The sequence below is a fragment of the Mesoplodon densirostris genome, chromosome 18 (assembly GCF_025265405.1).
Source record: "Mesoplodon densirostris isolate mMesDen1 chromosome 18, mMesDen1 primary haplotype, whole genome shotgun sequence".
Classification (NCBI taxonomy): Eukaryota; Metazoa; Chordata; class Mammalia; order Artiodactyla; family Ziphiidae; genus Mesoplodon; species Mesoplodon densirostris.
Window position 1 is genome coordinate 7,762,172 of NC_082678.1, and position 14,240 is coordinate 7,776,411.

Below are 14,240 nucleotides of genomic sequence, written 5' to 3' on the forward strand. Positions count from 1 at the left end.
TGGGAGAAGCGCTCGGTGGGTTTTCGGGTGCGGGTCGTCGTGAACCAAGGGTAAGTGCTGAAGGGAACAGCAGAGGCGACGCCCCCCGGCTGGGGGAGCCACACGGCCCCTCCCCTACCTTCCTTCTCTCGATCTCGCCTCTGGAGGAAGTTAAAGTCCGGCGTGGCCTGGAGAGGAATTCCCAGCTCACGGCGTGCACTCCCGCTTGGCCAGCGCTCACCATGCGACCCCTCGTCCTGCTGTGGGGCTGCCTCGTGCTCCCAGGTGAGATGGGGGGCGGGGATGGAGGGATGGTGGGGCTTATCTCCAATGTCCTTATTGCTTATTCTTATTGCCCGTTGGGTCTGCAAGAGAGGGACCTCCTGAACCTACATTTCCTTGTGGGGGTGACCCAGCCCAGCTGCCTGATCCTTCCAGGCTTCACCCCTCCCCGTTCGTCTTCAGCCCTCAGAGGGTGCGGGCACTTGCTGTTTCTGGAACCCAGAGCCAGGTCTTCCCCCAGACCTGTGGGCTCCAGACCCTTCATGTCCAAGTGGCTGTGAGAGTGCCTTTACCTCTTTTGTCTTCATTTCCTGACTCTGTGCCAGCCTGGGGACAGACAAGACACCCCTTATTTAATGTTGGCACATTAAACTCAGCAAATATTTCTTGAACCTCTGCTGTACCACTCACAAGAGCCCCAAGAGATAAATTATCCTGTTTCATCAATTCACAAGCCCGCTTTTCTTTTTTTTCTTTCTTTCGTTTTTTAACCTTTTAACATAAAAAAATAGGATGCATCTTATAACTGATGTCAGTTGTTCAAATGACAGTGTTATTTTCTTAATGTTTTATAAAATTATGGTGGCTCTTACATATGATAGCATCTTAATTCAGTGAAATAGGACATTGTCATCATCTATAGGTGAGAAAACTCAGAGGGGTCAAGCAATTTCCCCAGGGCCACACAGCTACTAAGTGGCAGTGCTGGGATTCAAACTCTGGGCTGTATGAATCTAGATCTTCCCCATCACCAGCCTTCAATATGCCAGGTTTAGGGAAACAGCAACAGTCCTGTCCCAAGATTCCTCGGTGGCAGAGTGGAGTACCAGCTCCTACCAGGGCTGCCCGAAGAAGGGAGTGACTGAGGAAAGCCTTCTGGTCTTGATCCTGGTACTTGAATCGGGGAATTCCAACCTTCACCCCCGCTGTGGTTTCAGGTTATGAAGCCCTGGTGGGCCCGAAGGAGATCAGCGGCATTGAAGGTGACACCGTGTCCCTGCAGTGCACCTACGGGGAAGAGCTGAAGAAGTATAGGAAATACTGGTGCAGGGAGAGCGGGTTCTTGATCTCCCGCTGCTCTGGGACTATCTACTCTGGAGAATACGGCCAGGAAGGCAGGGTGTCCGTCCACGACAACCCCCAGCAGCTCAGGTTGGAGGTCATCCTGAGGAACCTCACCCTGAAGGACGTGGGGCAGTACTGGTGTGGGGTCAAAAGAGTGGGCTTCGATAAGACTTTCTCGGTTTCTTTGCTCGTCTTTCCAGGTAACAAATGTCCCTCCTTCCCTGGGAGGGGTTCAGGGTCATGGAGGTGGGGGCTGGAGGATGGCACTTCCCCACAATAAAGGACAGGCTGCAGCTCAAATGCGGGGGGAGCTGAGAGCCACGCACAGGTTTGGTGTGTTCCTGAGATATGACCTGCTTGCTCAGAATGGCTTCCTCAAGGCCTCTGTTTGAGGTGTAGCTGGGGAAGTTCTGAGAAATTGGTCCTGGGGAGATTAGGGTTCAGGGGTCGAGGGTCAGGGGTCTGGGGATGCTGGGAATCAAGGATCAGGGAAGGTGCTGAGGCATTGCTTTTGGACTTGTAGCTTCTGCTGGTCTCCACCTGACAGTCACCACAGCGAAGCTGGGGAAGACAGGGGCGGAGGCCTCTCCATTCACAGGGACCTCCCCATCCACGCATGCAGCAACCTCTCCGTATGCAGGGACCTCTCCATATGCAAGGACCTCTCCGTATGCAGCAACCCTTCCAAATGCAGGGACCTCTCCTCACCCAGCAACCTCTCCTCCTGCAGGGATCTCCCGCCAAGCCACACGGCTGGACTCTACCTCAACAGAGGACACCATCAGAAGCAGCTCCAAGCCCAGGTGAGCAGCTCCAACCAAGGCCAACTTTTCAGGTCATCACTAAACCATAAGGTGCCCCTGAGTGAATAAGAACACAATACTCCTTCCTCTGGGAGAACACAGCTTCTTGTCGTGGCCGCAGACATGCAGAGAGGGCAGATTCAGCCCCCATCCCACCCCCTACCCAGCAGGGCCCTGGAGCAGTGAACGACCTACATTATGGGGGCCAGCAGCCCTTTTGCCTTGGACATGCAGGCCCACCCAAGGTGAAGGGTCCGCCATGGCCCCAGTCCCCACCTCGCTCCCTGCCCGGCTTCAGGGACAGCCACCCCAGTTCAGTAGCTCTTGTTTGTGCACTTTACACTGGGCCCTGTGCTAAGCAGGAAACTGTGGAACCAAGTAATGTGATGTTTTCTTACCCAGCTGGAGGCCCAGCCTGAAGGACTGGCTCTTGGGTCTTTATATATAACTGCCCTCCATTGCTGGTGGCCAGGTAACTACTCACAGGTTCAGACCCAGCTGAAAGTGCCTTCTGGGGCTGGCGATGGGGGCTGAGGTCCCTTCCATTGGGACTAACCAGATGTTGTGGTCCCTGGTACCCTCTGACCTCCTTGGGAGAGATGAGGGATATGACTGGGACTCAGAATAAGAATGCCCAGTGTGCTGCCGACATCTGATGACAGCCACCAGGCTCCTTCCATCTCGTCCGCAGGGTGTCCATCCCGATGACCCGCATGTTGGCCCCAGTCCTGGTGCTGCTGGCCCTTCTGCTGGCCACAGGCCTGGCCGCCCTTGGCAGCTACGCGCTCCAGTGGAGGAAGAAAGGTGAGTAGTGTAGATGGGAGGGTTGAGAGGCTGTCAGCCAGGGGCCTTGCTGAGACCCACAGTCCCCCCACCGCCCCAGAGAGACCTCACGGGCCTCGGTGTATGCATCTGAGACGTGGGCATGAGGAGTCCTGCTCCTTTTTTCTGAGGGACCCGCAGGGCCATCCACACTAAGCACAAGCGATTCAAATGGGGGAGCAAGAGACTGGGGGGCTCTCATCTTGCTCTGGTCTGTCCTACCAAGCTCATCAGCCACTTCTCTCCCTGTTGATCCCAGTGAATCCATGTCCAGTCTCTGTAGGCTCTGCTTCTTGTACGAGGACTGATTACAGGGGGAAGTGCAGGCCTGAGCACTTGAACTTGAGCAGGCTGTGCGTTGTGGCCCCGCACCTGCCGCTGGGTCTCTAGAGGTGCTCAGCTCCTTTCAAGGCTTGGCTTCAAATTCCAGCTCTGCCACGTTTTAGCTGTGTGACCTTGGGCAAGTCATCTAACTTCCCTGAGCCTCAGCTTCCTCAGATATATGCCCAACAGAAATAGAATAGAAGCCACACATGTGATTTAAAATTCCCTAATAGTCACATGAGAAAAAGAAGAAACTAGTGAAGTTAATTCTAACGATACGCTTTATTTAACATGATATATCCAAAACATTATCATTTCAACAGGGAATCAATATAAAGATACTAATGAGGGGCTTCCCTGGTGGCGCAGTGGTTGAGAGTCCGCCTGCCGATGCAGGGGACACAGGTTCATGCCCCGGTCCAGGAAGATCCCACGTGCCGCGGAGCGGCTGGGCCCGTGAGCCATGGCCGCTGAGCCTGCGCGTCCGGACCCTGTGCTCCGCAATGGGAGAGGCCACAACAGTGAGAGGCTTGCGTACCACAGAAAATAAACAAACAAACAAACAAACAAATAAAAAGATACTAATGAGGACTTCCCTGGTGATGCAGTGGTTAAGAATCCGCCTGCCAATGCAGGGGACACGGGTTCGAGCCCTGGTCCGGGAAGATCCCACATGCCGCGGAGCAACTATGCCCGTGTGCCACAACTACTGAGCCTGCACTCTAGAGCCTGCAAGCCACAACTATTGAGCCCATGTGCCACAACTACTGAAGCCCGCGTGCCTAGAGCCCATGCTCCGCAACAAGAGAAGCCACCACAATGAGAAGCCTGCACACTGCAACCAAGAGTAGCCCCCGCTCACTGCAACTAGAGAAAGCCCGCACGCAGCAATGAAGACCCAATGCAGCCAAAAATAAATAAATAAATGAATAAATTTATTTTTAAAAAAAAGATACTAATGACACACATTCTACATTCATTTTTTTCCAGTTGAGTCTTTCAACCACAGTGTAATTCAGAGTAGTCACATTTCTGGTGCTCAGTGGCCGTGTGTAGCTCCCGTGGTGGATGGCACAGATTAAGAGGGTTTAACCGAAATAACAGTAATGGGAGCTGCCTTGTGCCCGGCACAGTGATGTGGCTTATGTTGTTTTTATCTCCTTTAATCTCCTCAATACTGTCGAGTTAGGAACTACTTATTCAACACTTACAAATACCCGCAATGTACAGGGCAAGAAACTGAGGCACAGAGTGGTTAAGCAACTTGCCCTGTGTTTGTATAGCTGGAAAGCGGTAGAACCAGGAAGCCAACTTTGCAAATTGGCAATGTTGTCCCAGCGCTGGTGGCCATGGTGGGGAACGCTGGGCCTGCTACGTGACTCCCCTCTGTGTGGCCCCCAGGAAGAAATGTCAGCTTCACCCACGTCCCTAGGCCCCCTCAGAGGAGTCGGGAGGAGCACACAGGGTGAGAACGTTCCCATCACAACCTCAGAGCCTCTTAGCACCTTGCCTCTCCAATTGTGGTCCCCAGGTGGCAACAGCAACATCCCCTGGTAGCCTGTTAGCAACTCAGACTCTCAGGCCCCAACCTCAGCCTACTGAATTAGAATCTGCATTTGAGTAAAATTTCCCAAGGTCCTGTACACACACTAAGATTTAAGAAGCAATGACCTTGGCATACAGGATCGCTTCCCTAGCCAGTTTCTGGTCCACGTGAGGGGATTTCCATGAACCAATCTCAAAAGTCCAGGTCATTGCTGAGGTGCTGGGGTTCTCGGCCCAATCTGCTTGCCAGCTCCCTCTGGGAAGCCCCAGGTGCAAGGAACCCAGTCCACCTATGTGGGAGCAGCTGCAGGCTACCCCAGCTACCCCAGCTACTCCTGGCTTCAAGGTGCTCCTTCTGTTGCAGGAAGGGGACCCCTTCCAGGGCCCGAGAGCAGGCTCTTGTCTAACACTCGGAAATGAATTGTCTGAGGAGACCCACGTGCTGACAAAGCAAGAGACTTCATTGGGAAGGGGCGCCCGGGTGGAGGGCAGGAGGGGAAGGGAACCCGGGAGAACTGCTCTTCCACGTGGCTCGCAGTCTCGGGTTTTATGGTCATGGGGTTAGTTTCTGGGTTGTCTCTGGCCAATCATTCTGACTCAGGGTCCTTCTTGGTGGCCCACGCATCACTCACCCAAGATGGATTCCAGCGAGAAGGATTCTGGGAGGTTGGTAGGACATACGGACTGGAGTCTCCTCTCTCCTTTTGACCTTTCCCGAATTCTTCCAGTTGGTGGTAGCTTGTTAGTTCCGCATTCCTTACCAGGACCTCCTGTTTAAGATAACTCATGCAAGTGGTTACTAACAGGCCTGGCCAGGGTGGGAGGTTTCAGTCAATGGTTCGCTTAACACTTCTGGTCTCTTTCAGCTGAACTGACCACGGAGACACAGAAGAAGGAGAAGGTCCATCTCTCCCACTTGGTAAGGAAGGAGGCAAGCCCAGGCTCAGATCCCTCTGGGTCCAGAAGTCAGGACTCCCAGGCCCTGCCTCTCCGTCTCCTCTGCCTGGTCCTCCACGGCTGACCTCCAGGCAGGACTTGCTTCCCACATCCAGGGAATCTGTGTGAGCCCCGAGATCAGCCCTCAGGCTGCCCTCCTCACCCAGACTTCCCACCTGGTGCCAGCGGGTCTCTGCTCCAGGCCCAAGGACCTCTCCCCATCCCCCCTTTTAGAATCAGAGAACTTTGGAGCTGGCTCCACAGGGGGGCTTTGATATCATCTAGTCCGGCCTTCCTCTAAATTTGGTGCAAAATCCCTTACGGAACACCTTGCAGTGTGTGTGTGTGGGGGGGCTATTAGAAATACACTCTACTCGACATCGGGTGGGGTGGGGGCCAGGAACCTGAAATGTAAACGCTGCCCTGGGGGATTCTGATAGCACACAAGAGTGTGACCCCCAATAGACTCTTCTGCTTTTGCAGAAGAGAGAACTGAGGCCCAGAAAGGGAAAAAGTCTTGCCCAAGGTCACACAGCAGGCTGTGGCCCAGATAGAGAGCAGGATCCAGAGCTCTCGACTCCCATCTCTCCTCTTTCCAAGACACGCTTCTCTGAGCTTTCGTTGGCTCTGAGACCAAGGTGGTGTAGTTACCTTGACACTCGGGCTGCGGGTGGTGCTCTGGAGACCGGGGGACAGAAAGAATGGGGGTCCCTGTGCCCATCATCCTGGAGAGAGGAAGCTGCCCTCTGAGTCTACCTGCTGCTGGGCCCTTCCCTGACCCCTGCAAAGAGAGACCCTCTTCCCACACCAGCACTCCTACGGAGAGAGTCACTGATTAGGAAACCGAAGCCTCATCTGCCTCGCCAGCACCCCGGCCCCTAGCCTCTCCTTCCTCAGCTGTTTACTGAGATGCCTCCACCCTGATTCCCTTAAACACTGGAGCAGGAAAGGGGGGCTGCCTTTGCCTTCTTTCCTGGCGCCAGCAGGGACAAAACACTCAGGCCCGATGCCCCTAGGGAGGGGCTGCAGTGGGATGGGGTACTGGGCCTTCCTTCACTTAGGAAGCAGCTGTTGTTATCTCAGAAAGCCCAGCAAGACCAAAGGGGTGGACGGGAGTGAGGGAAAGGTCACGGAGACAGATGGAGGGGCTTCCACAGCCACTGCCAGGGCCCTTATCCTGGTTCAGCATCCTGGGGCTCACCCCTCCCCCAACTCCGGAAGAGGGGCTGGGCTCGGAGAGAGAAGCTCCGTGCCTTGCTCCCGTTTTTCTAGTGCCTAGAAGTAGAGGCTCTCATATAGATCTCGTATAGTCAGTCAACAACCCAGAAAATGCCTCCACGCTCGCTGGTACAGCCCAGGGTCCACTGCGTGGGCAGAGGGACCGTTGAGAGAGGCAGACACCCCCCTGGACAGAGGGTAGTGGTCCTGGCCACAGCCTACATGTGTGGTTTGCTCTCTGTCCCCTGAGGTTCTTTCCTCAAATTCTGTCACCCTTGAGAAGGTGACCCTTCTGCAGCTGTTGGTGGTCGGTGCAGTGGTCAGCAGTGGCTGGGTTTCGACCAAATCACAAAGCTGTCAGTATGGGATTGATGGGAAATGGACCTGATGTCAGGAGTTCTCTGGTCCAACCCCAGCTCTGCCATGTCCTCCCCACAGGCAGGGCTGGGACGCACGAGGGCCGTGAGGGACAGCATTTGTGAATTCTCCCTCCCCCTCCCTTATTCCTTCAGGCCCTCATCCCTCCAGTCACATCTCACCTGAGGAATGCTGTTCTGACTCTTACCTTGTCCCCCGTAAAACTGAAGGTGTCACCAGAGGTGGCTCAAACATCTACCTCTGCCCCCGTCTCCCACACCTAGGGTATTGATAGAAGCAGGCGCCCAGTTAGTAGACAAGGGACACTGCCACAAAGAGAAGTGTGCGGGACGCCCTACCAGGAAGGCAGCAGAGCGTAGGAAAGAGTCTGAGACCAAAGAATCACGAATACGAGGCCCAGCTCAGCCGCTCACCAGCTGTGTGACTTCTGGCAAGTTACATCACCGCTCTGAGCCTCGGCTTCCCCATCTCACGAGACTGTGGTCAGGAACGAGTGAGATGAGACACCTCGTAGTTATCCAGAAAATCGGAGCTTCTTTCCTTGGCTTCGGTGCCTATCAGGCCAGGGGTTTGCTGGTCGGGCCACCTCAGGGCAGCTCTGCTGTTAGGACACATGGCTGGGGGCCTTGGCCAGCTCCAGCCTCCGCTCTGCTCAGCTGCTGGGCAAGGGAGCAGGCGATGGAGGGGCCCAGCATTCTGACCTGAGGACCACACGGGCAGCTGAGCCCAGGCCAGGAGACGGGCTTCCACACTCGCTCTGGACTACCCACCTCTCTTCCCTGGGCCTCGGTTTTCTCATCTGATCAGGGAGGGATTGCTCAGACCCATGATCCCTAAAGAATTCTTCCTGTGCTGTTTGTTATTTGGTGAACCTTTGAGGTGTCCAACTTTGCTCTCTCCGGGCCTATTACAGAGAACCTGCAGCCTGCACGTTCTTCCTGCTTCAAGGATAGAAATAATAATCATGGAACCAAATTAGTCATTCCAGGAGTTCCCAGTTGTTGAATGATAAAACATTATCAGAAATATTTATTATAACCCTAAGGGCAAACTTTCCATCCCCGTTTTACAGCTTGGGCCTCAGAGAAGTTAGGTGGCTCGCCCAAGGCCACACTGAGACATAGTGAATTGGCCGCAAGCACTCTGACTTTGCAAAATCCAGCCCCTGCCTTTCCCTCCTCCTGCTCTGGCTTGCGGACCATCCCCGCTGCCAAGAACAGGCCGTTCTGACTGAGTCTGTGTTTCAGCCACTGGGGAAGAGCGGGGTCCCAGAGTATGCTGTGATTGACCTTGCAGGGCCCACTGGGCCTCCTGCCAGCCCCAATGTGGAGATCCGGTGCCTGAGCCAGGTGTGGACAGAAGGCTCTGGGGGTCTGGAGCCGCTAGCCTGGCTCCACTCAGACAATGCAAGGAAGTGGGGGAGGTCTCTGCCCTCAGCATCCGCCTACCTTCCCCACCATAACCAGAGCTTAGACCATTTCACCCGGGAAGCCAGGGCTCCTGACCTCACATCCTCATTTCTTCTGATCCAGAAAATTCTTGAATAGCATGGTGAGAGTGACAGCTTAAAGAGTTCTGAGCTGGCAGGATTCCCACATCTGCAGCCAGAACCGGGCCCGAGGCCATGAGGCTGATCTCCCAGGGAGTGGGGCCTGGGGGTGGGGCGGGGGGGTGGAAATGAATCAAAGCCTGGGAGTTCTGGGAAAAAGGAGTGGTTAGTCCTGTGCCCCCCAGATGGACAGGCCCAGAATGTGCAGAAAAGGCTGGGCTGGACCCAGCAGCTACCTGGAGACCCCCGCAGCCGGGCTCTGCTTTTCAACCCCTACTGTTGTCTTTACAGACTTCAAAGGAAGACGAAGCCTCGTGGCAGACCCCTGAGGGAGACATGACCCCAGGCCCTCCCCTCCCCGTGTCTGGGGACGAGCCCGACTTTTCTAAGTTCATCTCAGTCTAGCCGCCTAACGCCCTCCGTGAATCTCTGGAAGGGCTGAATTTGCGCTAACTTGGATAAGTTTTCTGCTACGGCTTCAGAGTCCTCCTGCCAGAGTCCAGGGCTCTCCTCCACCCTCCCCAAGCTTTCCTCCTGCATGCCCCAGCTGACCCGGAAGGCTTCATCAGCACTGGAGCCTGGAGTGGTGGCTTCACGGTTCCAGCTGGAGACGGGGACCTCCCCAAGATGGTCACATTCCTGGGCAAAGCGTGCAGCCGCTGGACCCTCAAGGGGCCAGGCAGGGCTCAGGGGGTCTGGTCCGAGTTTGTATCTGCTACGGGAACTCCCCTGGGCCTGGGTGCCCGGTCATAGGCCGCTCCTAACTCCCCCTCCAGACCCTGCCTTCTCTTCCCTTCCTTCCATCCTCAGACTCAAGGTCAAGTTCTCCTGCATAATCTGGTGAGGAGGAGGGAGACTGCTGGGTTAGACCAGATTCTGATTTCTCAAAGCCAGGCTGTGAACCTCCTGCATCCCAGTCCTTCAGGAAGCTGGTTAAAAAGATAATTCCTGGGCCCCATCAAGAACTACCAAAACGGAACTTCCCTGGTGGCGCAGTGGTTAAGAATCTGCCTGCCAACACAGGGGACACAGGTTAGATCCCTGGTCCGGGAAGATCCCACATGCCGCGGAGCAACTAAGCCCATGCACCACAACTACTGAAGCCCATGCACCTAGAGCCCGTGCTCTGCAACAAGAGAAGCCACCGCGATGAGAAGCCCATGCATCGCACCAAAGAGTAGCCCCCACTCGCCACAACTAGAGAAAGCCCGCGCGCAGCAACGAGGCCAAAAATAATTTAAAAAAGAAAAAAAAAGAACTACGAAAACCATCTCTGAGGCTGGGCCCGGGACTCTGCATTTCTAAAAAGTGCACTGGTGATTCTAACTCTTGAGTTTGAGCACCAGTGGGCTGGTTGAGCTCTCAGGCCCCTCCAGTTTAGAGAGTCTACATTTGGTGTGTGGAGGCTCCCCACTGCCCCCTATAGGGCCTGCTCTGCCCATGACACCATGACCCAGCTGGGGGCTTTCCTGGACCTGCCCGAGTCCAGTCCCAGGTCAAGTGCACATTGGAAGGGGTGAGCGCACATTGGAAGGGGTGAGCCCAGGACTGGCGGGGAGCGGTTGTCTTTCTGATCTCCCTACCTAGCCATGCATTCCAGGCTTTGGAAGGAGAATGGAAAAAAGCACGGCTCCTTCCTTGTCAAGAAACGGTTGGCTACCTGTGGGTTCTGAGAGCTGGGGGTGGGTAGGAAAATACAGGGTGCAGGTGGAGGTAGGTGTCTAAAAGGGAGGAGGGAGGGGACAGGGCAGGACCCTAAGGGGAACCTGACGGTGACCTGGAGTTTGGTCCCCTGGAGTGGGCGGAGGGAAGGTAGAATAACAGAACTACTGGGTTTTTGAAAAACGAACCGGGAGCTGCTCAATATACAAAACCTAGAAAGATGGGGGGATAAAAGGAAGAAAACATATCACCCGTCATCTCACCGCTACCCAAAGACAAAATTACTGCAATTTGTTGTATTTCTTTCCAGTCTTTTTTCTCCACATCACTTGCTGATGTGCTTCTACAAATTATTTTGTACACACAACTTTATATCCTGCTTTTCCCACTTAATTATTATAAACATGTTTTTGCATAATGTTTTTACAAACCTTTTATAAACTAAATGTTGACCAACAGCATAGTATTTCAGATTGGTATGCTTCAGTTTATTTCAGTTCTCTCTCACTAGATATTTAATTTGTTTCTATTTTTGTTATAAATAACAGCATGGTGAATCTAGGCACATAGCTTTGCCTGCATCTGGAGATTTCTTTCAGAAGGATGTGCATATGTAGAAGTGCCAGGTCAGAGGGTGTGAACAGTTCTGAAGTTACTCATACCCATTGCTAAACAGCTTTGAGAAATGGCAGTACCAGTTTCACCCCCACCAGGGCCTATCAGTCAGCATTTCTCAAAGTCCTCACCAGCCTCTGCACCCGTCCCAGTGGGTGTGGGAGGAGAAACCACCCATAATGCCTATTGGGTGAGGGCCTAGGGGGCTGGGCAAGGTGGAGCCGGTCTGAAGATGCAAGGGAAACTCACCAGAAGGTGGCAGCCAGTTCCCCGGGGCGGGGTGAAGTAGTGAGCACTTTTTACCTTCTCTGAGTGGAAAGGGAGACCCGAGTCTGAGCTCTAGGGACTCTGCCCAGGATCTGGGCACAGTGTGTGCCCAGAAGTTGGGGGAAGTAGGAATTAGCAAGTTTCAGGTGGTCTCAGAGACCCCAGAAGCTCCTCCAAAGCAGGCTTCCCCCATGAGAAATCTCTCAGCTGGAGACTGGTGAGAACAGGGGCTTCTCAGAAGGGAAAGAAACAGCCAGAGCTTTTGGGGGACCAGGAGTGCTCAGCTGGGTCATCCCAGTCCCACCCCTTGCCTGATTTCAGACCACGTGCCTGCTAAAGAGATCTATGTCTTTTGTGAAGCAGGGCTCTCTCCAAGGCAGCCTAGGATTGGCATCCACTGGATTCCAGGTTTCCATGGATTTATTAGATACTCAAGCATCCTTCACAGTCCCTGGCACACTGTCCTAACTCCCAGTGCTGCCACAGTGCTGGCCCAGCGCCAACCTCCTGGGCAGGGGAAGACGTCTACTCCCTCGCTAGCTGCCACTCTGCAGTCCCCCATCTTGATACACCTTGGTTTTGTATTTGTACGCCCACATCGTCAGCTCTGTGATCTTGTGTACCTATGAGAGGCCCTTGAACAAAAGAATTGCGATAAGCCGCTGCTCACCCATCCCAAGGGCAAGGGTTTCCAGCCTGGGAACTTGCTGAGAGGTAAAAATTAGGGGAACATCAGCATTGCTAAAGTTCTGTTTTGCCAAATTGGGATATTAGCTATAATAATAAACTACCCTTTATCCTCCCATTAGTTTCTTTTAAAGAAATATTTTAACACCAAAGAGAGTGTCGATGGGAAAATGAATGTTTTAAGATAGTCCGTCCCGGGGCTTCCCTGGTGGCGCAGTGGTTGAGAGTCCGCCTGCCGACGCAGGAGACATGGGTTCGTGCCCCGGCCCGGGAAGATCCCACATGCCGCGGAGTGGCTAGGCCCGTGAGCCACGGCCGCTGAGCCTGCGCGTCCGGAGCCTGTGTTCCACAACGAGAGAGGCCACAACAGAGGCCTGCGTACTGCAAAAAAAAAAAAAAAAAAAGATAGTCCGTCCCTAATCGACCCCTAGACAAAGAATTGGATGTTATGATCCTAATCCACTGAGGCCTATTGAAGAGAGATTTTCTACAATCTTTTGGTTACAAAGGGGGAAGAGTGGGGAAGGGATAAATTAGGAGTTTGGGATTAACAGATACGCACTACTACATAGAAAAGAGATAAACAACAAGGACCTACCATATAGCACAAGGAACTATATTCAGTATCTTGTGATAACCTAGAATGGAAAAGAAACTGAAAAAGAATATATATATATATATATGTTTTTCATAGAGACCCTTTACCAGGTTGAGAAATTTCCCTTCTAGTCCTAGTTTACTGAGCTTTTTTAAATCAGAAATTGATGTTGATTTTATCAATGATTTTTCAACAACTATTGAGATGATTATATGTTTTTTTCTTTTTTAGTCTGCAAATATGACTCTATTCTTTGATTTGCTAACATTAAGCCAACCTGGGGTTAACTTGACTTGGTCAGTACTGGTATGTAGTTTTCTTTTCTTGTTAAGTTCTCTGCCTGGTTTTGGTATCAGGGTAAGCTGAGAAGTGATCCCTCCTCTTCAATTTTCTGGAAGAGTTTGTGTAGAATTGGTAATATTTCTTTTTCATATGTTTGGTAGACTTCGTCAGTGAAGGCATCTGGGCCTAGAATTTTCTTTGAAGGAAGGTACAAACTAGACATTATTGTTAATTGCTACTTTACACAGACAATGTTTACTTAGATTCTTACATTTCAGATTTTCTTTTTAAAAAGTCATGTGAGTGGTAAACTCTGTCAGTTTTTTATCTGAAAAGCTCTACTGCATCAAAATTCTTGAAAGAGTTTTTTGCTGGGTATACAATTCTAGGTTTACAGCCATTCTCTCTCAGCATTTTGGAAATACTATCGTTTTGTCTTCTAGCTATAAGTGTTGTTGTTGAGAAGTCGGCTGTCAGACTGAGTGATGTGATCTTTTTTCTCAGACTGCTTTCTACTTGTACTGGTGTTCTGCAGTTTTACTCCTGACCATGAGCAAATTTTTCTTGTTTGGTGTAAATCCTTACATCTGTAGATTGTGGATTCATGCCTTTCAACAGTTCTGGAAAATTCTCTTAAATATTTATCTATACTCCATTCTTTCTTTTTTTCTTTTCTTTCTTTTTTTTTTTTTTTTTTTTTTTTGCGGTACACGGGCCTCTCACTGCTGTGGCCTCTCCCGTTGTGGAGCACAGGCTCCAGACACGCAGGCTCAGCGGCCATGGTTCACGGGCCCAGCCCATCCGTGGCATGTAGGATCTTCCCGGACCAGGGCACGAACCCATGTCCCCTGCATCAGCAGGCGGACTCTCAACCACTGCGCCACCAGGGAAGCCCTACTCCATTCTTTTTAATGTCTCCATTGACCAGGATAAAATTTTTTTAGACCTTATCTTTATAACGGCCATATCTCTTACTTTCTCTTTCATATTTCCCTTCTCCTTATCTCTGTTCTTCATTCTATATAATTTCTTCAGCTCTATCTTCTAGTTTAGTACTTCTTAAACTTGAAAATGCCTATTAATTACCAAGGAATCTTGTTAAACTGCAAATCTGATGCAGTAGCTCTGGATGGGGCCTGAGAGCTGCATTTCTAGCAAGCTCCCAGGCTGATGATGCTGCTAATCTAAGGACCATACTTAGGGAAGCAACTTTCTGGTTCATTCATCT

General features: G+C 52.2%; 1 protein-coding gene across 1 annotated transcript; it reads left to right on the forward strand.

The window, feature by feature from the left end:
- Positions 1–221: 221 nt before the first annotated feature.
- CD300LG (CD300 molecule like family member g) lies at positions 222–9,306 on the forward strand. The gene is made up of 7 exons (XM_060082192.1): positions 222–264; positions 1,200–1,526; positions 1,901–2,129; positions 2,821–2,933; positions 5,687–5,739; positions 8,600–8,701; positions 9,193–9,306. Exons 1-7 carry the CDS (start codon positions 222–224, stop codon positions 9,304–9,306), a joined length of 981 nt encoding a protein of 326 aa, XP_059938175.1.
- Positions 9,307–14,240: the final 4,934 nt, after the last annotated feature.

Bases quoted from the DNA above. Each gene is read 5' to 3' on its own strand.
- CD300LG (XM_060082192.1), top strand. From the start codon at position 222: ATGCGACCCCTCGTCCTGCTGTGGGGCTGCCTCGTGCTCCCAG. The intron at 265-1,199 runs GTGAGATGGGGG...CTGTGGTTTCAG, and splicing joins GGGCTGCCTCGTGCTCCCAG to GTTATGAAGCCCTGGTGGGC. The intron at 1,527-1,900 runs GTAACAAATGTC...TGGGGAAGACAG, and splicing joins TTCTTTGCTCGTCTTTCCAG to GGGCGGAGGCCTCTCCATTC.